The sequence below is a fragment of the Pseudorca crassidens genome, chromosome 7, assembly GCF_039906515.1.
Source record: "Pseudorca crassidens isolate mPseCra1 chromosome 7, mPseCra1.hap1, whole genome shotgun sequence".
Taxonomy (NCBI): domain Eukaryota; kingdom Metazoa; phylum Chordata; class Mammalia; order Artiodactyla; family Delphinidae; genus Pseudorca; species Pseudorca crassidens.
In genome coordinates, this window is record NC_090302.1 from 55,017,205 (window position 1) to 55,039,580 (window position 22,376).

The following is a 22,376-nucleotide window of genomic DNA, read 5'->3' on the forward strand; positions in this document are numbered from 1 at the left end:
TATAACTTCTTAACAAAATATTATCAAATTTAATCTAACAATATATATTTATTATATTGGATAATATATATCCAATAGGGATAATATGTCATGACAGAAGGGGTTATCCTGAGGATATGTGTTGGTGTATCATTCAGGGTCTAACCAGTAGAGAGAAATCACACAGTAATTTAAATGGGGAAAGTTTGATTTTTAAAAAAATCACTAATTCAACAGGGGAGCAACTATAAATATATAAAGAGAATGCTAAAGAATAAACCAGCCCTGACAAAAGTACCCAAGGATGGACAAATTTAGAAGGTCCTTTCCCCAAGGCTGGGACGCAGACCCAAGCTGGAGAAGATATAGTTATAGCCTACTCGACAGTGAAAAAGTTCTCTGGGTTGCCCAGGCAAGAACCGGTCCACAGTTACCAGGCAAGCAAGAAACACCCTCCCAAGGTTCAGATGGGCCAAAGCTGGTATGCGGACATGAGGAGGGAGTTCGGCGTTAGGAGCCCAGTCACTAAAAGGGCAGCACGAGGCCTGGACCATGAAGTGTCTGCCCTGGGCCAGAGTAGGATCTAAGACAAAAACAAACACGTTCTTTGAAAGAGAACATAAAATAAAGATACTTCCAGACAAAGACAGTTCATTGCCATGAGACCAACACCACAAGAACTATTAAAGGGAATTCTTCAGGAAAATGAAAAATGATCCCAAGCCAAAATACAGAATGCAGAATGCAGAAAGGCATTAAGAGCACCAGAAAAGGCAAATACATGAGTAAACCTAGATGAATACTGACTATATGAAAAAAATACTAGTATTACTACTATTAATTCTGTCTTGTGGGGGTTTTATGTAAAATTAAAAATGCATGACAACATAAACATCAAATGTAAACAGAGTTAATATGTTCTAAGGTCTTATTATGTGGGAAGTGCTCATTTATATTACACACTAATAACTCAAGAATGGATGTAGTAATCTCCAGTATAACCACTAAAGGAATAAAGACTGTATACCAACAAGTTGATTGGAATGATAAAAAATACTTGATTATACATATATATATATATATATTCTTTTTCAGATTCTTTTCCATTATAGTTTATTAGAAGATGCTGAATATAGTTCACTGTGCTATACAGTAAATCCTTGTTGGTTACCTATTTTATATATAGTGGTGTGTATATGTTAATTCCAAACTCCTAATTTATCCCTCTCCCTGCCCTTTCCCCTTTGGTAACCATAAGTTTGTTTTCTATGTCTGTGGGTCTATTTATGTTTTGTATACATGTTCATTTGTATCTTTTTTTTTGGCTGTGCCGTGTACCTTGTGGGATCTCAGTTCCCTGACCAGGGATGGAACCCAGGTCCTCAGCAGTGAAAGCATGGAGTCCTAACCACCGGACCACCAGGGAATTCCTGTCATTTGTATCATTTTTTAAAATTCCACATATAAGCGATATCATATTTGTCTTTCTCTGTCTGGCTTACTTCACTTAGTATGATAATCTCTAGGTCCATCTAGTTGCTGCAAATGGCATTATTTCATACCTTTTTTATGGCTGAGTAATATTCCATTGTGTGTGTATACCACCTCTTCTTTATCCACTCATCTGTCAATGGACATTTAGGTTGCTTCCATGTCTTGGCTATTGTAAATAGTGCTGCAATGAACATTGGGGTGCATTATCTTTTCAAATTATGGTTTTCTCCAGATATATGCCCAGGAGTGGGACTGCAGGATCGTATCATAGCTCTATTTTTAGTTTTTTGAGGAACCTCCATACCGTCCTCCATAGAAGCTGTAGGGAGCTTGTTAAATTAACTGTGGGTTTATTCACGCAGTATAATATTCCGTAGCAGTTCAAAGGAATGAGGAAGATTTCTTTACAATAAGACCTGCACAAAGGAGTATTGAACAGAAAAAGGAATGAGGAAGATCTCTGTACGTAACACTGAGTGAGCACCAGGATAAATGAAAAAAAGTGAGGCCTAGAACAGGGCTTGTAAAATGTCACCTTTGTGTAATAAAGGGAAGGAGACTGTAAATATAAATATTTCTTTCTATTTCCTAAAAAGAAGCAACTAAAGGATAAACCAAACAGTAAGAGATATGTGCTAATTGTTACATATGGTGGGAGGTAGGGGAGTAAAGGAAGAAAGGAGATGGAGAATTCTCTGTGCTGTTTTACAGTTTTGATTGAACTATGTAAAAGTTTTACATATTTTAAAAATTACTGAATTTTTAAAAACCAATTTCTAAAATTTGAAAACCACTTCCCTGGCGGTCCAGTGGTTAAGACCCTGAGCTTCCACTGCAGGGGGCACGGGTTCAATCCCTGGTGGGAGAACTAAGATCCCGCATGCCACGCAGTGTGGCCAAAAAAAAAATATATAAAAAAAATTGACACCAAATGGAAACCTATGATTCTAACTGTATATCAAATTGATGGCATAAATACACAGGGCAAATAATTATTTCAAGTGACTTTTTTTAATTCAATTGTTTTATTCAGGTAAAATTCACATAACATACAATTAACCATTTTAAAGTGTACAGTTCAGTGGCATTTGGTGCATTCACAGTGTTGTGCTGTTTTATTATTTTTGACTCTTAGGTCGTTTTCCTTGGAATTCTACCCATGGGGTTTTTTTTCCTTCTAGTTTTGTTGAGGTATAATTGACATACAGCACTGTATAAGTTTAAGGTGTAGAGCATCATGATTTGACTTACATACATCATGAAATGATGACTACAATAAGTTTAGTGAACATCCATCATCTCATAGAGATGCAACATTAAAGAAATAGAAAAAGATTCTTTCCTTATCATGAGAACTCTTAGGGTTTACTCTCTTAAGTTTCACATATAACGCATAGATGTGTTCATTATATTTATCATATTGTACTTATTTATCTTATAACTGGAAGTTTGTACCTTTTGACCACCTTCATCCAATTCCTTTCCCCCCACCCCCAACGATCACAAATCTGATCTCTTTTTGTATGAGTTTGTCTGTTTGTTTTTGAAGTATGTTGACCTACGACACTACATTAGTTCCTGGTACCCAACATAATAAATCGATATTTCTATACATTTCAAAATGATCACCATGATAAGAATAGTTATCATCTGTCACTAAAGATATTACATAATTATTGACTATATTCCTCACACTATACATTTCATACCTGTGACATTTACTTTGTAACTTAAAGTTTGTACCTCTTAATCTCCCTCATCTATTTCTCTCATCCCATCCCCCCAACCCGAGGAAACACCTGTTTATTCTCTGTATCTATGACTCTGTTTCTCTTTAGTTATGTTTGTTGAGTGACTTTCAAACACAGAAATTTGACTATATATCCCTTGTGGTATATATCTGGGTGACAAAAGAACCACAAAGAATTCTTAAGCTGCATTCAGTGGTCTTATTATTAGAAGTAATATTGATACTTTTTAAAAACTATTATATATACATTATAGGATTAGGAAATAAATACTTCAATTAATGTCTTTGGGAACCACGATTTTCGAAGTAAAGAGAAAATTGATATGAGTAAAATCAAAGAAGTTTAATCAAAACTCTGTAATCTTAAACTTGAATTGATTCATACCCATTAGGATACCTACTATTAAGATAACAAGTATGAGGATGTGGAGAAACTGGAACCCTTGTGCTTTGCTGGCTGGAATGTAAAATGGTGCAGCCAATGTAAAAAATGGTATGGCAGTTCCTCAAAATATTAAACATAGAATTACCATATGATCCAGCAATTCCACTTCCAGATATATACACAGAATTGAAAACAGGGACTCGAACAGGTATTTATACACCCATTATCGCAGCAACATTATCCACAATGACCAAAATTTGGAAACAACCCAAGTGTTCATCAACGAATGAATGGATAAACAATATGTGGTATATACATCAATGTATACATAATTCACCCTTAAAAAGTAAGAAATTACATGCCACGACATGGATGACCCTTGAGGACATTATGCTAAGTGAAATAAACCAGCCGCATAAGGGAAAATATTCATAAATATAGTAAGTAGAATGGTGGTTTCCAGGAGCTGGAGGAAAAGGGAGTGGGGAGTTAGTGTCTAATGGGTACAAAGTTTCAGTTTAGGAAGATGAGAAAGCCCTGGAGACAGATGGTGGTGATGCTTGCCGAACAATGTGAATGTACTTAATGTCACAAACTCATACATTTAAAAATTGTTTACATGGTAAAATTAATTATGAATATTTTACAATAATAAAACAACTGTACAGGAAACATCAGTATGAACTCATTATATATTTGTCTCTTACCATGAAATATGTATTTCTGAGGGCTGTCCACTAAAAAGGTCTAGAAGCATTGACAACCTAGTAGCAATGAGCCCCCCCATCACCAAGATCATAGCTTCTCAATACTATTCTCTACCAAGAGGAACCCGGACTCTTTTGAGAAATGGCTGATTCTAGCTCCAGGGCAAGAAATGTAAGAGATGGTCTTGGGACATCTTGCTGACCCAGAAAATAAGGACACTACTGAAGACAAATAGTTCTGTCAAAAGGACACAGGAGTCAAAATGAAGGGGCTCCCATTGACCAAAGATGGGACAATTTGAGCAAGGAAAAGAATCATGATTATAAATGACTGAAACACATAAAACCATCCACAACGCATAAATTCATGTGTTCATAATAATACTAACAAAAAATAAGAACACAAAACCTCATCAATCACCATTGGATGTTTCTAGTGTACCAATTCATTACTGAGAAAACCAATAAAGGGAGGAAATTAAGCATGAATCCTGCCTTTTCCACACAAACTCTTTTTCAGGGTAACCAAACAGTTGATGAGGTAGAAATTCTTTTTACGGAAGAATCTCAGCAAATGTGTTCAGAAGGAATGATAGAATTAGAATGAATTAAACAAAATGGTATTAAGCAACCATCACCAACAGATGCCAAAACAATATTCAAAAGGGTTGATGGGTGAATTTATCACGGATGAATCAGGCTGGCAACATCAGAAGCCACTGTTCAATCTTAGCATTGCTAAACATCAAACCTCCAGATCTAATCACCAGCTTAGAGGAAAGAGTGGAGGTAGAGAAACAAATTAATTGCCACCATGAAGACACACATATACTAAAATTGGAATGATACAGAGAAGATTAGCACGGCCGCTTTGCAAGGATAACACACAAATTCGTGAAGCGTTCCATATTTTAAAAAAGAAAGGAAAAAAAAGAAAGAAACAACCAGCCAAATCCAAAATATGGGGAATTTTGTAGGACAAATGACCCCTGAACAAATGAGATGAGGAGCATCTGTTGTAGAATAAAAGAGACTATGCAAAATTAACAACCCAGTGTAATGTGTGGACTCATTTGGATCTTGGTTTCCAGAGCGCTGTCCTCTGTGTTTCTGGTTGGAACTTGCCCTGTGGGTCTTGTTGGTTGAAATCTGCTGCTGTGAAGATGTATTTCTGTCCTTTCCTTTACTTTGTTAGAGCCAGAGCCAATGGGCATCTACCCACAGCCTCCGTCTCACCTCAGCTATCGCTAAGTAACAAATAAGTGAGTCTCTCTGCATGAGGCCAGTTCACATGGTTTCCCCCCAGACTCTAAGAAGAGTCCCCTCATCCTGCCATGACCATTCTGTAACTCTCAGCTCAGCATCCCTGCCACCAGGAACAGAGAGTGGTTGAGAAGTGAAATCTCAGAGCCTCTTGCTGCCTGATCACACTGTCCTGCCACATTTGCATTGATGTAGTTGCACCCCAGGTTGGTAAAGGACAGCCTGGGAAGCAGCCTCATAATAGGGAGTAGGGGACAGCTGCTACCCCCTTTTCTCTAACATACACCCCCTTCCTGGATGAAGTCTGCCTGGAGAGAGAAAACAGGACCAACATCTCTCCTTCTCTCCGTTTCTTCCTCCCACCATTCCCTTGACTAGAAAGTGGTAAGTTTTTCTTCTAATTCCCCTATGTCTTAACCTCCTGCTCCAGTAGAGTGACAGCTGCTATAGATAGAAGGGTATCGTTCCTACACTACAGGAAAATTCTGTGAACTGGATCTTTTGATATTCTAGTGGGGAGATGAAGGAATATGGAACATTCTTTCTCACAATTATTATTATTAATATTATTATTATTTATTATTATTATAATATATAATGCAGAAGTGTAATGTTAGTACATTTTTATTTCCTTTAAATTCCTTCTATAACAAATCCTAATCTCCTAAGCATATGAACACCTTGGCCTAGCAGGGCAAAGAACATATGCTCAGAAAGGAAAACGAAAAAAGCACATTAATAACTTTCATATCACAACTCTTATCTCCTAATCTCCTAAGCATATGAACACCTTGGCCTAGCAGGGCAAAGAACATATGCTCAGAAAGGAAAACGAAAAAAGCACATTAATAACTTTCATATCACAACTCTTATACACATGCGCACACACACACAGAGACTTACTTGGAATTATAATATGCATAGTTTAAGTTTTATCTTTTTAGGTTTAAAAATAATAAATGACTACATCTTCATTGTAAAAAGCAACCCACCCACTGTTTATTAATTTTGCTATCTCAAAACATAGTGGTATGTGTGTTTACCATTTTCCCATGTAATTTAATATTCTGCTAAAATATGCTTTTTAATCCCTGAGTGGTGTTCCATTGTCCAGTGTATTTTTACACACTTAATCAATCTTTAGCCAATCCACTATACTAGACAGTTAAGTTGTTTCCAACTGAGTTGGGATGAACAGCCCTGTAGTATTTTTTTGGTATAAATTTCTAGAAGTAGACTGGTTGAATTAAAGAATACAAACACTTTTGATGGAAAGATTACAAAATGCCTAATTATCCTTAGAAAAATCATAGCATTTTCCAGGTCCACCAGCAGTGTGTGACACTGCCCATTTTTCCTTACCTTCTCTAAGTTTATAATTAAAATGTTAAAACTGTAAATTTTATAATTGTGAATTTTAAAATATTTTATGCTATTATATACAATGGAATATTACTCAGCCGTAAAAAGGAACGAAATTGAGTTATTTGTAGTGAGGTGGATGGATCTAGAATCTGGCATACAGAGTGAAGTAAGGCAGAAAGTGAAAAACAAATACCGTATGCTAATGCATATATATGGAATTTTAAAAAGCGGTACTGATGAACTTAGCGGCAGGGCAGGAATAAAGACACAGACGTCGAGAACAGACTTGAGGGCATGGGGGGGAAGGGGAAGCTGAGATGAAGTGAGAGAGTAGCACTGACGTATATACACTACCAAATGTAAAATGGATGGCTAGTGGGAAGCAGCTGCATAGCACAGGGAGATCAGCTTGGTGCTTTGTGATGACCTAGAGGGGTGGGATAGGGAGGGTGGGAGGGAGGCTCAAGAGGGAGGGGATATGGGGATATATGTATACATGTAGCTGATTCACTTTGTTGTACAGCAGAAACTAACACAACATTGTAAAGCATTTATACTCCAATAAAGATGTGAAAAAATAAAATAAAATATTTTATGTTAAAATATCTTTGTTCAGCTGGTAAACAAATATTGGTTTAAATGTTCATTTCTTTGAGTACTAGTGAGATTGAAAAATTTTTCATATGTTTCAAATACATATTGACCATTTGTATTACTTTAAATGATATCTTCAGATGAGAAAATTGAGGTTGAGAGAGATTAAATGACTTGTTCAAGGACACACAGCTTCTACGAAGCAGATAACTTATTTTTTTCATGTTTTAAAATGAAACGGAATTGCTCTTCAGTTTGTCAGAGTAAGCAATAAAGCCTATGGGGCAAAGTTCTGTTGAATCCAAGAGTTCAAGGATATCTAACTAACATGTAAGTCTCTTCAGGCCAAATCATCTTTATAAAATATTGCTTGGAGAACTATTTCGAAGATTTAATGAATTACAGTTCTTTTACTCCGTAATTTTTAATTCCAAGAGAAATCCAAATCAAGATTGGAAGATAAAAAAGAGATTGCTAAAAAGGGCATCTGAATATGCTGACAGCATCCTTCTTACCATCTATCAGTCATGAATGGCTGCACAGCTGTAGATGCTGAAGGAGACTCTGGTACCCATGACCTCCTTCTCCCCATTACCACAGCCTGAGGACAAAGCATCCAACTGCATATGTTTTATGGTGGTAGAATGCAACCAGCATATTATTTTGAGAGATGCTCAGAAGCTGATGCCTTACTTTTTGTTTCTGAATGCCCCTTTCCATTTCTATCCCAATTAATATATAAGGCTAGGTTGTCACCTGCTCATTTAACCTTGTGTGGCAAAGTCGAAGTCTCCGTTCTTTAATTACTAACAAGAGAGTCCATGAGTTAACAATTTAAAAGGGGGGGGTGGGGAACAATAACAATAAAGGAAATGGCATAGTTAGTTAAATGGCAGAAAGAAAGGAAGGAAGGGAGGGAGGGAGGGAAGGAGGAAGGAAGGGAGGGAGGGAGGATAAGAGCAAGCAAGCGCACTGGCAAAATGTAATCTAGTAAGAACTGGCCAAAGGTGTATTTCAGCAGGATAAGGAACGTGAGGGACCTGGAAAAAGGGAGGTGTTAACATCTACTGGAGGGGGTAAAATTCTAACACTTCTTTCTACTTGGCTTTAAGCTCTTATCCCAGGGGAGTGAAGTTTTTGTTCCAGGAGCTGAGTGGTCAAGATCCCCTCAGGTAGAGTTTACAAGGGAGATGCCTCTTCACTCTCGTCGAATTTGTGATCATTTGTGTCCATGACTATCCCAGGCTAAGAAAGTAAGAAAGAATGGAACTTGAGCACTAGGGGTCTCCAATTTCCCCCCTTCCCAAAGTGATGCTTCCTACACCATTTCTTGTCTTAGGCAGAGAAATAACATAGAATTATTAAGTTCCAGTAGCAGCAATGGGGAGAGGATTCTAGAGTTCAATCACTGCCCCATAAAATGTATGCAGTTTCCACTTCAGTACAGCACTGTAGGACACCATAGTGTCTCTTGGATGTGAACGGAGGGATTCTTGAAGATCTTGCATAAAGTAAAATTCATGTAACTCAAGAGTAATTTTCCCATAACAATTCTGTATTTGATCCTCATATAAGAGGTGGTGGCTTAATGCAGCAGTCCCCAACCTTTTTGGCACCAGGGACCAGTTTTGTGGAAGACAATTTTTTCACAGACCGGGGTGGGGGTGGAGTGGGGGGGGGATGGTTTCGGGATGATTCAAGCTCATTACATTTATTGTGCACTTTATTTCTATTATTATTACATTGTAATATATAATGAAATAATTATACAACTCACCATAATGCAGAATCAGTGAGAGCCCTGAGCTTGTTTTCCTGCAACTAGATGGTCCCATCTGGAGGTGATGGGAGACAGTGACACATGAACTGTGTTGCTTAAGTCCAGTCTACGCCGTAATCTCGTTTTGGTTGCTGTCACTGCAGAAAACCCTGCTTCACAAAGACAGGATGTTGGAAATGGAAGCAGGCTTTTCAGTTCTTTTGTGGCAATCTCAGGATATTCCGCCTTGACTTTAATCCAGAATGTATGGAGATTTGAAGTTGTCTCAAACATACTTTTAAGGCCACCATCATTTGAGATCTCAAGCAGTTGATCCTCTTCTAGCACAAAGTCGATTCACCTGGCTTATTCACAAACCGGTCGCGGATCCATTCCTTCCCAGTTCGGGGGTCTTTTGTGGTTGGGAAGTAATGCTCAAACTCTTCTGAAAGCTGAGATAGGTGATCATGCACCAGCTGGGAGAAAGAAGGCCCTGGCTCAGTCTCTTTCAAAATCTCTGCTAATGTTTGAAACATGTCAAAAATCCTAATGTTCACTCGTCGGCCCCGTAATTCCAGTTTGGCTTTGAATGCAGCCACTTTATCTGCCGTCTTGAACACAGCTGTCATTCTCCCCTGAAGTGACAGATTGAGTTCATTGAGCAGGTTGAATATGTCACACAAGTAAGCAAGTTTTGCGACACATTCTGTGTCACTGAAATGTGAATGTGCTGCCAGGGGTGACTTTATCTAAAAGAAATTTCTGGAGCAGCTCTCGTAACTCAAAAACTCTGGCCAGTGATCTACCTTTAGTAAGCCATTTCACTTCTGTGTATAAGAGAAGACGTGTGTGCTCTGCGTCCATCTCCTCACAGAGCTGCGCGAACAGACGTGAGTTAAGGGCATGTACTTTAATGTCGTTGATAATTTTAATCACATCCTGCAAAACACTGTTAAGTTCAGGTGACATTTTTTGGCTAGCCAGCATTTCTCTATGGATGACACAGTGCGTAGACTCACACTCAGAAGCGACCTCTTTGACCCGAGTAGTGAAATCAAAAAGCCATCCAGTCATAGCAGCCACTCCGTCTGTGCATATACCAACACAAAATGACCAATTCAGTTTTCCTGATATGTAATCATTCAAAGAACTGAATAGTTCTGCAGCTGTGGTGTTGGTTGGCAACAAAAGTGCACATAACATGTCCTCCTGCACATCCTCCTGAAAAATATATCGCACAAAAACAAGCATTGTTGCCTTGTTGTCAACATCGGTAGACTCGTCAACCTGGACTGTGTACCACGGTGACTCATTAATCCTAACAATTGTGCCTCAATAGCCTCTGCTATTTCATCAGTTCATCTAGTTATGGTGCTATGTGAAAGAGGAACATGTGCCACCTTTTGAACTGCAGCCTCTCCTAAAAGTTCATGACAAATGTCCTTAGCAGCAGGCAGGATCAACTCTTCACCAGTAGTAAAGGGCTTCTTAGCTTTAGCAATGCAGTTAGCCACTAAGGACCATGCTGTCGGTGCAGACACATTTGATGAAGTGGTGGCCTTCAATAATTGCTTCTGTTCTTCGTGTTCACGTTTCTTTCTTTTGAAAAACTCCAAAGGTTGTCTTTTAAGGCAGGGTGTTTGGTCTCCATGTGACGAAGCAGTTTTGAAGATTTCTTGGCTTCGTTGGAGAGCCGGTCACCACATATTATACAAAGCGGGCTTGGAGAATGTGAATCACCTGTTGCAATGAACCTGTAATTTAAGTAGGACTCTTGGTATTTTCTTTTAAATGCAGCTTTCTTTTTGTTGGCAGTCTCAGAGTCTTCTGCTGTCTCATCATTGGGTCTTTACCCCTCTTCAAAGAGGCTCTCCAGTGATGTTTGTTTTTTACTCATTTTGGCTAGGGTTAGCTTGTGGGCTTACCAAAACTGTGACTGAGACAAGTGTGCAGTGTGGGAAAGAGGCACGGACGGAAGTGGTACATAAAATAATGGGTGGGCCAAGTGTGGACTAAAATAAGTGTCGGATTCTGACTTAAAGCCTGCCACCAGATGCAGCTGTACACTGAAGTACATCAATTAACTTGCCACTATAAAGCCTGCCACCAGATGCAGCTTGTCACTTGCCCCTCACTGATAGGGTTCTGATATGAGTCTGCAAGCAATTGATTTATCATGGTCGCTGTGCAGTCAAACTTCTCTGCTAATGATAATTTGCATTTGCAGCCGCTCCCCAGCACCGCCTCAGCCCCCCCTCAGGTGATCTGGCATTAGATTCTCATAAGGAGCGCGCAACCTAGATCCCTAGATCCCTCGAATGCACGGTTCACAGTAGGGTTTGCCACCGCTGATCTGACAGGAGGCGGAGCTCAGGCGGTAATGCTAGCGATGGGGAGAGGCTGTAAATGCAAATGAAGCTTCCCTCACTTGCCTGCTGCTCACCTCCTGCTGTGCGGCCCAGTTCCTAACAGGCCATGAACCGGTATCATGAACTGGTACCAGTCCGTGGCCCGAGGGTTGAGGACCTTTGGTTTAATGCAGTTTGTGCATTTAGCTTGAGCAAGACCACCTAGTTCAATCCTTGATCCTTCTCTTACTAATGGAGGGAACTTAAGCAAGTTACTTAACCTCTTTTTGCCTTAGATTCCTCAGCTGTAAAATGAAGATAATAATAATACACAATATCTCACTTGATTCTTCCAGCAGCCCCATGAGGTAACAATAGTCCCTACTTCATTAAGTTGTTGTGAGGACCAAAGTGGTTACTACGTATAAAGTGGTTAGAAGGGTGTCTGGCAAATGTTAAGTGTATTATAAGTGTTTGCTTATTAATTACCTTTTATTACCAGCTAAAGTGGACCTGCCATGTAGCAATAGCATAAACATAGTTTATAATTCACTTGGCCCACATGCTTTGAACTTCTTCGATTCTTGACTTTTATTTTTAATTTAGGAGATTTTAATTATTTCAAAATGAGTGTATATGTTTAGATTCTATTTTTCTTTTTATATTGCACTATCCTAAAATTGCATAATTTAAATAAGCATAAAATGAATATGTACTATATGGGCTTTAGGTGTGAAAGTACAATAGATTCAGGGTCCACTGATTGTAATTCTAAAGGCAATTACTATTGACCAATATACAAGGGTTCTAGTAATTGTGCAATTTGCAGAGATGTGGATGGACGTAGAGACTGTCATACAGAGTTAAGTCAGAAAAACAAGTATCGTATAATATTGCTTATATGTGGAATCTAGAAAAATGAACTGATGAACTTATTTGTAAAGCAGAAATAGACACAGACATAGGGAACAAACATATGGATACGGGGGGGGAGAAGGGGGGTGGGATGAATTGGGAGGTTGGCATTTACATATATACACTACTATGTATAAAATAGATTACTAATGAGAACCTACTGTATAGCAGAGGGAACTCTACTCAGTGCTCTGTGGTGACCTAAATGGGAAGGAAATACAAAAAAGAGGGCATATATATATACATATAGCTGATTCACTTTGCTGTACAGCAGAAACGAACACAACATTGTAAAGCAACTATATTCCAATAAAAATTAATAATAAAATATATGTATACCAGGGTTCTTGTGGGTGTGAAGTGGCTCAGGGTGTGTTCATGACAGGCAGGCAACGAGAGGAAGTAAAAAGATGCCTGTCCAGGTTGACCCCCAAGTAAAACTCATGATGACGCTTGTATGCCAGACACTGTTCTAAGTCTTTTACATACATTCTAGTATTCAGTTCTTACAATACCCTCATGAGATAAATACTATTAATGCCCCCATTTACCGATGTAGAAACTGAGACACAAAAAAATTTAAGCAACTTGCCCAAGGTAACCCAGCTGGTAAATGGTAGTGCTGGGATTTAAACCTAAATATCCTACTCCCAAAACCCAGGTGTAATTATCTCACTACATACACCTCAAAAAATTGTGATGTACAAAGTCTGCTTAGATTCTTCCACGCTTTTCTCTTTAGGACCTCTTTATTTCTTAAATACAGCCCTAGCCACACTGTAATGGGCACAGGTATGCTTATGGTAAACACTTTAGAAAATACAGAAAAATAGAAAGCAAAAAGATTCAAGTAATAATATCACCCCAAAATGACCACTGTTAAAATTTTGTGTTTCCTTCTAGACTTTTTTCTAAGTACATGGTTTTGCTCTAGGTTTGTTTTACATAGTTGTGATCACGTGATATATACAATTTTCATCTTCCGGTTTTCCCTCATATTATGACATGTGCTATCCTATGCTATTAGAAATTTCATAAACTTCTTTTATAGACGCTGCATAATGTACAGTTACGTGGCAGTTCCATAATATATTTACCACTATTCACCTTGAACATCTGAGTATTTCCAGCTTTTTTACTGTGGGATGGATGTCTTTGTCCCCTCTTTCTCAATAGTTTCCCTTCTTCTGACATTTCTTCAGATCTTTCCCAGGCACACAGTGACATTGGTGTCCCTCTAGCTTTCATTCTCTCAAAATTTATTTTTTAGAAAGGAGCTGATAAACTCATTCATACTAAAGTGTACATGGTTCATAAAACTTATTTTCTCTTCAAGGACACTTCTGTCAATTTAAGCCAAAGGAATGGAGCTCTAATTGTGAGGGGTTAGTCACCAGAAAATCTAGCTGGGAGATTCCCCCACCCTCACCAATCAGAGGAGACTCTACAATAGCAAAAAGGTGCAGGGCTGACTTAACGTTAGGAAAGCTAATGAGAAGGCAGACTGGAGCTGCAGAGGTGGTGGCGTGGTAAAAGGGAAGGAAAAAGTTTTGTATAAGCGAGGGTGAAAAAACTGGGTAGAAGAATGGAAGAGAATTAGAAAATTCACTTAGCTGCACTTACCTAGTTTCTCCACCTCTCCTGTGTCTGCCTTTCCAAAGCATCTGGCCTTAGGGATGGGCCCGCCCACCTTCTCCTCAGAACTGCTCGGTCGGTTTCTCAGTCCCAATCATTCTGCCAAGTCTCACAGCTTTGGGGCCTTGCGCGGCCACGGAGCCGGTCGCAAGGAGCGGCAGTGAAGTTCTAAGAGGGCCCATTCCAAGCCCTGGGTCCACAGACCATCCTGTGGGAGCGTCACCTCCCTCGGCTTAAGGAGGAGAGTTAACAATACCTGTGGGGGCAGGGGAGTTTGAGGCCTCGTGTGAAAGTTCACAAAGTCCTGTCCTGCTCACCGCCCCCCCAGCACTCTTTTTTTCCCCCTCCTCCTAGAGGCTTCTAGGAGGCTTTCCAGGCTGCTGGCCAATCCGAGGCTGCAGTGGAGAAGCAAATGGGACCCAAGACAGAACTCAGTTCCCCACGACTCTCCCCACTGCGATGCTGCACTGGCAGTGGCTGGTATGGAGAAAGAGGAGGCGTGCTGGTGTGCCGAATGAAGTCCAAACCAAAGGGGCCAGCGACTCCGCCCCTCTGGATTAGCGAGAGGAGGAAACTATAAATCCGAAAACCTAGCCTGACCAATTAAAAAAAAAAAAAAAAGCGAGAGCCTCCAGCCTAAGGCTGGGGAGGAGCGCAGCGGTCCCTGAGTAGCCGTCCCCGCTGCAGCCACAGCGTGGGAGCCCTCCCACGTCTGCTCCACCGGGACCCCCGGGCGCACCACGCACGCACCCACCCGCCCTCCTCCCTGGGCCGGCCGCTCCTCCCTCTTTCCTCGCTGGTTGGCCGCGGCGCCGCAGAGCGCGGCGGCGACAGGAGGAGCCGGGCGCGCCCGCCACGCACGGCCACCGAGCTAGCAGGGGCTGCAGGCGCGGCGCGCGAGCTCAGGTGGCGGCGGAGGCGGCGACAGCGGCTGCGGCAGCGGCCAACGCACACCCTCTCCCCAGCGCGGCCGCATCCCTCCTGCACTGAGCCGCGGAGCCGCCGGCGGTCCCCGGGCTCCACTGGCCCCCGCGCGCACGGCCGAGCCCCACGCACAAGAGCGGCCGCCTCTCCTGTGGTTCGGAGCCCGGGCGCCAGCCATGGGGAAGCCGGCGAAGAAGGGATGCGACTGGAAGCGCTTCCTGAGGAATAATTGGCTGCTACTCTCCACCGTGGCTGCGGTGGTGCTAGGTGAGCTGCGTGGCGGGTGGACGACGCGCGCACCCTCACGCCCTCTCAGCGCCCAGGCCGCGTGCGGGGCGGGCGGGTGCGAGGGTGGGCGCGAGGGTGGGCATGGCGCTGGCGCACCCGATGCTCGGGTCCCTCGGCTCCCCCTCGGCCTCGGACACCACGCGGGGGCTTATCCTCGAGGGTGTTGATTTCTGCGTGCAAAGAACAAAGCTCCTCCGGGACTCCCGTTTGGGTGTTCCGCGAGCTGCGGGTTCCTGCTTTACCCAAAATGGTCAAAGGGGCTTGCAAGGGAGAAAGGGAAGCAAGAGCTCTCGGTTCTTCCCGTGTGTGGAAGCAAATGTGGTTTAATTTTTTAAATCCTATCTGCTCCCCCCTTTTTTTCCTGAACCATGCGTTGTCCGGACAGGGATTGAGTGTGGATGATGGTTCCCGATTGGACTGGAAGAGGCACCTGAACCTCAGGGATGGTCCGGTTCCCGGGGGGAGGGAGGAGGTGGATGTTACCTTCGGTCGGTCACCCTGGGCAGTGCCTGGAAAGTGCCTTCCGACGCGGCTAGCCGCTGCCCGCACTGAGGCACGGAAAACCTGCCAGATTCGTGCTTGAATTCAGGAGTATGTAGTTGTGGCCCGCAGGATGTCAAGGGGAAGAGAGCTATCAGATTTCTCCCTTTCCCCCGTGCAAATCTACCGAGGTAGCCTCCCTGAGCTTCCTTGCTCTCCACATTGGTTTTCTATTGAAAGTAATTTTTAAGTCATATGTGCTTGTTTTTAAACAAGGTGTATTTAAGTGATTCATTCCTGAGAAATCACTGGACTAGGTGAATGTCAGATCCATTGCTCAGAGGTATGAGTTGTTCCTATTTAGACTCTGAATTTCTGCCAGGTTGTCTGTTTTACACCTTGGGCCCTGGGATGCTCCTCTTTGGCGTTGGCGCCTGACTGCCTCCTTTCCTCTTAGAGTTGGCACAGGTGGGGACACCCAGCAGGTGAGGCTCCTTTGAAAACCCCACCTTCCATTTGGAAACTGGAGCTGGGGAGAGAGTTAGCCTGTACCTCTCCCAGCCTCATGCACTTTTCTCTCCAGCTGCTGCTTCTGAATCTCAGAATATTTGGTGTTGCCTGCTCCCCCTCTTGGTGCCCAATCCCCCGCCCCCCCAAAAACCGTCTGTGGAGGTTAATGGATTCCTCAGGGTCGGATTTGTTCCTCCAGATCCTTATGCAAAGTCAAGTCAGGTTTCTAGTAAATAAATAACATTCTGGAATTACCTTAGCAGAGGCCACGTGTGGGAGGAAAAGAGAGAAGTAGAGGAGCAAGTCTTGACTGCTTAACTCTTTTCCCCAAGAAGAACCACATGGTTTAGGGCATTTGTTTTGTTTTGTTTTGGTTGGTTGCGTTGGGTCTTCATTGCTGCACGCGGGCTTTCTCTAGTTACGGCGAGCGGGGGCTACTCTTCATTGTGGTGCGTGGGCTTCTCATTGCGGTGGCTTCTCTTGTTGCAGAGCACGGGCTCTAGGCATGTGAGCTTCAGTAGTTGTGGCGCGCGGGCTCAGTAGTTGTGGCGCACAGGCTTAGTTGCTCCGTGGCATGTGGGTTCTTCCCGGACCAGGGCTCGAACCCGTGTCACCTGCATTGGCAGGCGGAGTCTTAACCACTGTGCCACCAGGGAAGTCCCTGGTTAGGGTGTTTTTAAGGGAAGAGTTATCCCACCCCATCACATTTTAAATAACAGATGCCTCAGAGAGAGTGATTTCTTTTCCCCACAGCCAAATAGATGAGATGGCCTTGTTTGTTTTCCTAGTGACAAGATTCCAGAATTAATTGTTAAATCCCTTTTTAAGGATGGTTTTGGGTAGCCTGGCATTTCCCTCCCAATCCCCCATGGGCGTGAAATGATCCTGCCTTTTCAGCTGTGGGGTTTTCCAGAGATACTCACCTATTAACCAAGTGTGGCACACCAGTGTTGAGTTTACCGATTCACTGGAGGCTGGTTTGGCAAAGATTTTGAAAATTGTCCCCTGGCCTTTGGAACTTGTTGCATAAATACGTCTTCAGAGTCACGGGAGATAACATGTCTGTTTTGCAGATGTGGCCTTTGGTGTCAGATGGGCAATTTCCTCCAGTTTTAATGTGGGTAAGCCCCAGGAGCTTGATTCAGATACTTTGCTCCAGAAAGGAAAAACACCATATAAAAATTGTAAGCGCTCAACTGAAGTCTTTCAGCACATTTGCAAAAGGAGCAACATCGGGCAGTCCCTGAGCATTTCAGCTCCTGGTCTGAGAAGTCAAGCCTACACCACCCTCAATGTGTCCATCACAAGGCACTTCCCAGAGTCCTCCTCTTTTCCTCATTCTTTGGAACACTGGGCTTGAGTGCAAAAATCATACCTCTGTCTGTGTAGTCTGTGCTAACTCATTCTGGTTTAAACCCAGAAGTGAAATTGCAGCTAACTTATAACAGGGATGCTAAGTCCATCCATAAGCCCTTTAGGCCATGATAGTAAGTTTATTTTTATAACAGTCTTGATTGATACAGAAGTCACAAGCACTCTCATGTAGCCTCGTTTCTGAACCTTTCAGTATGTGGATCTTAAAGAAGAAAAAACAGTTAAACTTATTTATTACCCTGACAGAATATCATCTTCTGATTAAAATTGAAATGTTTTGTCCCTGCTATAATTCAGCAGCCCTGACACTTTAAAATATTTTGATTTTTGAAGTGAGGGGCAAAGGTTTTTCCCAGCCATCTTAAAGCCTCTGATTTTTGAAGACAGCATTTGAGGGGAAATGAAATTAAAAGTCATCTTTATTAGGTGTAAAAGTTAATTTCTTTCATGGACAAGGAGATGCTAAAAGCTAAATACTTCCTCATATTCTTATTCATGAGATAAAGGGATTGAATGGTTAAGTGACCATCTTTGTTAATTTCTGTGAAACCCTACAAGGTCCTGGAAATAATATCTTGGATTTTCAGGTGAGAGGCCTTTACTAAAATCTGATTAGGAACAATTTTCATTGCATCTATTACAATTCTTTCAAGCTTTTTCCCTGCTTCCGTAGTGTAGTAGTATGAGCACAGAGCCTGGAGTCAAGAGTTCTAGATTTGAATTCTGATACTGTCATGTTCTACCATTTAGACAAAATCTCTGATTCTCTGGAATCCTCAATTTCCTCATCTGGAAAATAGGGATATAGGTCATTACCTCATTTGCTATTAGAGTTGTTTAAGATAATGTGAAAATATCTAGTTGTGTGACTGGCATATAACAAGTACTCAATAAATGTCATTTTAAGATGATTTGAATAATTTCATTGTGAGGAAATTAATATTTTCTTATAAAATAAGGTCTCTCTTGGTCTTTCTCTGTTCTGCTTGGTGTCCAGCCTAGAATTCTGAGTCCAAGGTGATTCAAGTGTTTTGATGACGTGTTCTGTCTAGGTGAACACCAGCCTCCAGAGAATTATTTACTGTTTTAAAAGGATATGGAAAGGATTAATCATTTTGTTTTGTGCCCCATAGCCTGATTCTCATTTCACTTAACAGGGCAGAAATTATGAGGGAAGAATTTTAGTGCTTTCAGTGGGAATTCTGTGCAAGCAGAATCTGTGTGTGATAATTCTGTGTCCAAGCGTTGTGATTCAAGTCAGCCAGTACTGATAATAGCGTGTATAATGTTGGTAAAGCACTCATGGAACCCTCACCCCGTTCACAACATAAAGCCTGATCTTTCTGTCCAGGTTGTGCTTTATCTCAGTGCTTTATTTCAGTCGTTTGAAAAATCTGATTTCCAGGTTGTGGATTTTCAGGAAAGGAAATAGCTGTTGTTATTTACAGGACAGAGCTGGCAAGCTTATTCATCCGGAATAATTTTCTTTGGAGCACTAAAGAAAGGGGTCATTTACAGATTCAGATTCCATTGTCCAAAATCGAGAACAATTCCTTCATGTTCTTAGTAATAACCCTTGCCCTACCCAGCCTTACGTCTCCTACGCCGGAGCTCTTGTATCTGGCAGTGCTAATTTGAGTCATGGTGTAAGCTCTCTTGCTCAGTTTCTACGTGTCTGTGAAGCTCCTGAAGATCGGGGATCGGGTGGGGAGACGACTGCAGCTCAGCGTTCAGAATGTATTTTGTTATCATGAAACTCGTGCTCTGGCAGGTCTCAGGCCTGGTGCTGCTGGTCGTCTAATCAGCTCAGCCTTGGAATATACCTGTAGAGTAACCGATGCTTAAATCATTCGCTCATTCAACAAATATATATTGGGCACCTACTGTGTGCCAGGGAATGTTCTAGAACCAGGGCACATAACAGTGAACAAAATAAAAACCCCTGTCCTCATGGGACTTATGTTCAAGTGGAGACAAGCAGACAGTAAACCGGAAAAATAGGTAAACTACAATGTAGAGTATGTTAGATGGTGAGAGTGCTCCAGAGTAACAAAGCAGAGAGGGCGCTGGGGGATTGCAGGTTGAAATAGGGAGAATGGGAAGGCCCTGCTGGGAAGGCGAGAATTGAAGTGAGACTGGAAAGAGGTGAAGGAGCACAGATATCTGGGGAGATCCTGATGTGTTTAAGGAAGAGCATGGGGGTGGAGTGAGGAGGTGGGGGGAAGAGGCAGTAGGATGGTGTGAGTTCTTATAAGGACTTTGACTTTTACTGGGAGTTGGGAAACGATTAAAAGGTTTTGAGCAGAGCAGTGACATGGTCTGATTATCTTTTAATCAGCTTTCCCTGGCTGGCTGCTCTTTTGACCACAGACAGCGGAGACAAGTGTGGAAGCAGAGAGACCAGTTTAGGAAGCTAGTACAATTAACCTGCTATGGATTTTTTTTAATTAAAAAAAATGATTTATTTTATAATTGTTCTGTATAAGAAAGTTAGGATCTTGTTCTGCTATGTATTTTACACTTCTCTAATCTCATTTCCATCATGGCTAGTGAAATCTTAGGAAATACTTAAGAAAAAGCAATGAAAAACATATTGCAGCTATAAAGTGGGCCTTATTGTTCACCGTTACATGGACGAGGAAACAGACTTGGAACAGTGCAGAACTCGCTCAGGATCACTCAGATAACAACTGGCAATGCCCAGTCTTCCTATACTTTTCCTTCCTCCCCCTTTGGACTGCTGTCCTCTGTCTTGTTCCCCATCTCCCTGTCATATTTGGTCCTTGCAGACCCTCCTGGAGACCATGGTGGTCTGGCTGTATGCCACATCAGGATAGGGTATGAGGATTGTGTAGTGTGCACTTTGGGCTGTAGTTGGCGCCTTTCTCCCCTGAGACTGAGAAGGGGCTGCAACATGCCTCCACAGGACTCTCGGAATTGCAGTGTGTGCCCTGGAGGAACACTGCTCCTGTGGGATTTGCCAGACTGATCAGCCAGACTGGTCTCCACTCTAGGCTCAGAGCCACCCTTACACCTCTGTCCATGAGGCTGCCCTGCTATTCTTTCCACCTTCAAAGCCTGCCCTTTCTACCTTGTAACTAAGTGGCTTGGTGTGACTGGCACAAAGGGTGTGATTGAGGGACATGGGGGGAGAAAAAGCAAGGCTGCCACGGAGGTTGGCGGCCAGATCCTAGAGAGACTGGAATGCCATGCTGATAAGTCCAGACATGCTCCTGAGGACAAAACTGGACAATGACATAGGCAGGACTGTGCTTAGAAAAGATCCTTGAGGCAGATGGATGTGGAAAATGGATCCGAGAAGGGTGATCTTGCAAGTGGGCAGATCACCCTAGGGGATTACTGTTAAGGTCCAGGCAGAGAGAGAGAGAGATGGGGGCCTTAGCAGAGCAGCAGCATTGAGAGTGGAAAGGAAAGGACAGCTCTGTGAGGTGTTCAGCAGGTTAATCTGATGCGGCTTGGCTAGGTTTAGTCCTCGGGAGAAGGAGGTGGTGATGTCTGGCAGGAGAGGAAGTCCTGGAGGGGGCAGCAGCTTGGAAAAGAACTATCACGCTCTCCCACTGTACAGAACCAATGTCTACTTGCTTTTTGTTACTGTATAGTTAGAGTGTATTCTAATTTCCTGCCTTCCCCACTGACCCATGAGCCCTTGAGAGAAGGAATTCTGTGTTGCCCCTCTCTATACCCACAGCACCTGTCACAATACCTGGTGGGCTCAATACATTCGTTAAATTGTTGTGTCATTTATGACTCAGAGAGATAGTTAGACGTTATCCTTGTTTATTGAATGAGTAAATGAGCCCAAAGCTAAGCTTGAATTCCACCATACATTCTTCTCTGCGTACTTCAGCCTCCTCTGATCTGCATCAGTAAGACAGATTAACACTTAGTTTACATATACTTATCAAGCATGTTAAACTTTTCTTCTTCAAAACTAGATTATAGACCCCTAGAGGGCGAAAGCATTCTGATTACCCTTAGCAGGCACTAGAAAATGAAAGGAGACCTTAAAGTAATGAGACTGACTCTAAAACACTATATAAAAAAGTGAATCTTTGTTTCTTGTCAGAAGGAAGAGAGGTTCGGATTAGCTGGAAGATCAAAGAGATTTCATTCATGTGCCAACTCCAATTTATAGGTAGTGGACTGTCTGGCGTGATATGTTTGTTGAGAAAGAAAAGTTCTGAAATTGATTACTGATGTCTGCCAAGGGCTTAAGGTCAGGAAATAGTGGCCTGTGTGCTGCATACTTGTTGACCCTGGGTCAGAAAGTCCCTGAAGTTCCTTCTAGCTTTAAAATCCCTTAGCTCTATGCTTGTATAGTCATTCCTCAGTTCATTGCTGGGAGGAAGAGGAAGTCTTCCTTAGGGAACTAAGGAAGGGTTAAAAGTCATTACTGGAGGGTAAAATGACCTTGATGTTGAGTCATTTGTTCTACATCTGTGACTTGGGGTGTAAAAATGTAAATTGTGTGTGGGACTGTTACCAGGGTAATGTTCTATGTCAGCCTTAAATTATTCATCACAACAGTAATGTGAGGTCTAATAAACTTACGTTGTTTCTATACATGTATATATATCTTGCATGT

The 22,376-nt window shown here is 42.1% G+C and overlaps 1 protein-coding gene and 1 pseudogene across 1 annotated transcript in view; both read left to right on the forward strand.

Moving 5' to 3' along the window:
• The first annotated feature begins 5,129 nt into the window (after positions 1 to 5,129).
• LOC137228505 (U6 spliceosomal RNA) lies at positions 5,130 to 5,229 on the forward strand (annotated as a pseudogene).
• Positions 5,230 to 14,818: 9,589 nt separating this feature from the next.
• Positions 14,819 to 22,376, forward strand: part of SLC1A1 (solute carrier family 1 member 1) — a 62,799-nt gene continuing 55,241 nt past the window's right edge. The window contains exon 1 of the mRNA XM_067744284.1: positions 14,819 to 15,385. Coding sequence (XP_067600385.1) covers positions 15,295 to 15,385 — 91 coding nt within the window. The 5' untranslated portion in view covers positions 14,819 to 15,294. The remainder of the gene's footprint in view (positions 15,386 to 22,376) is intronic.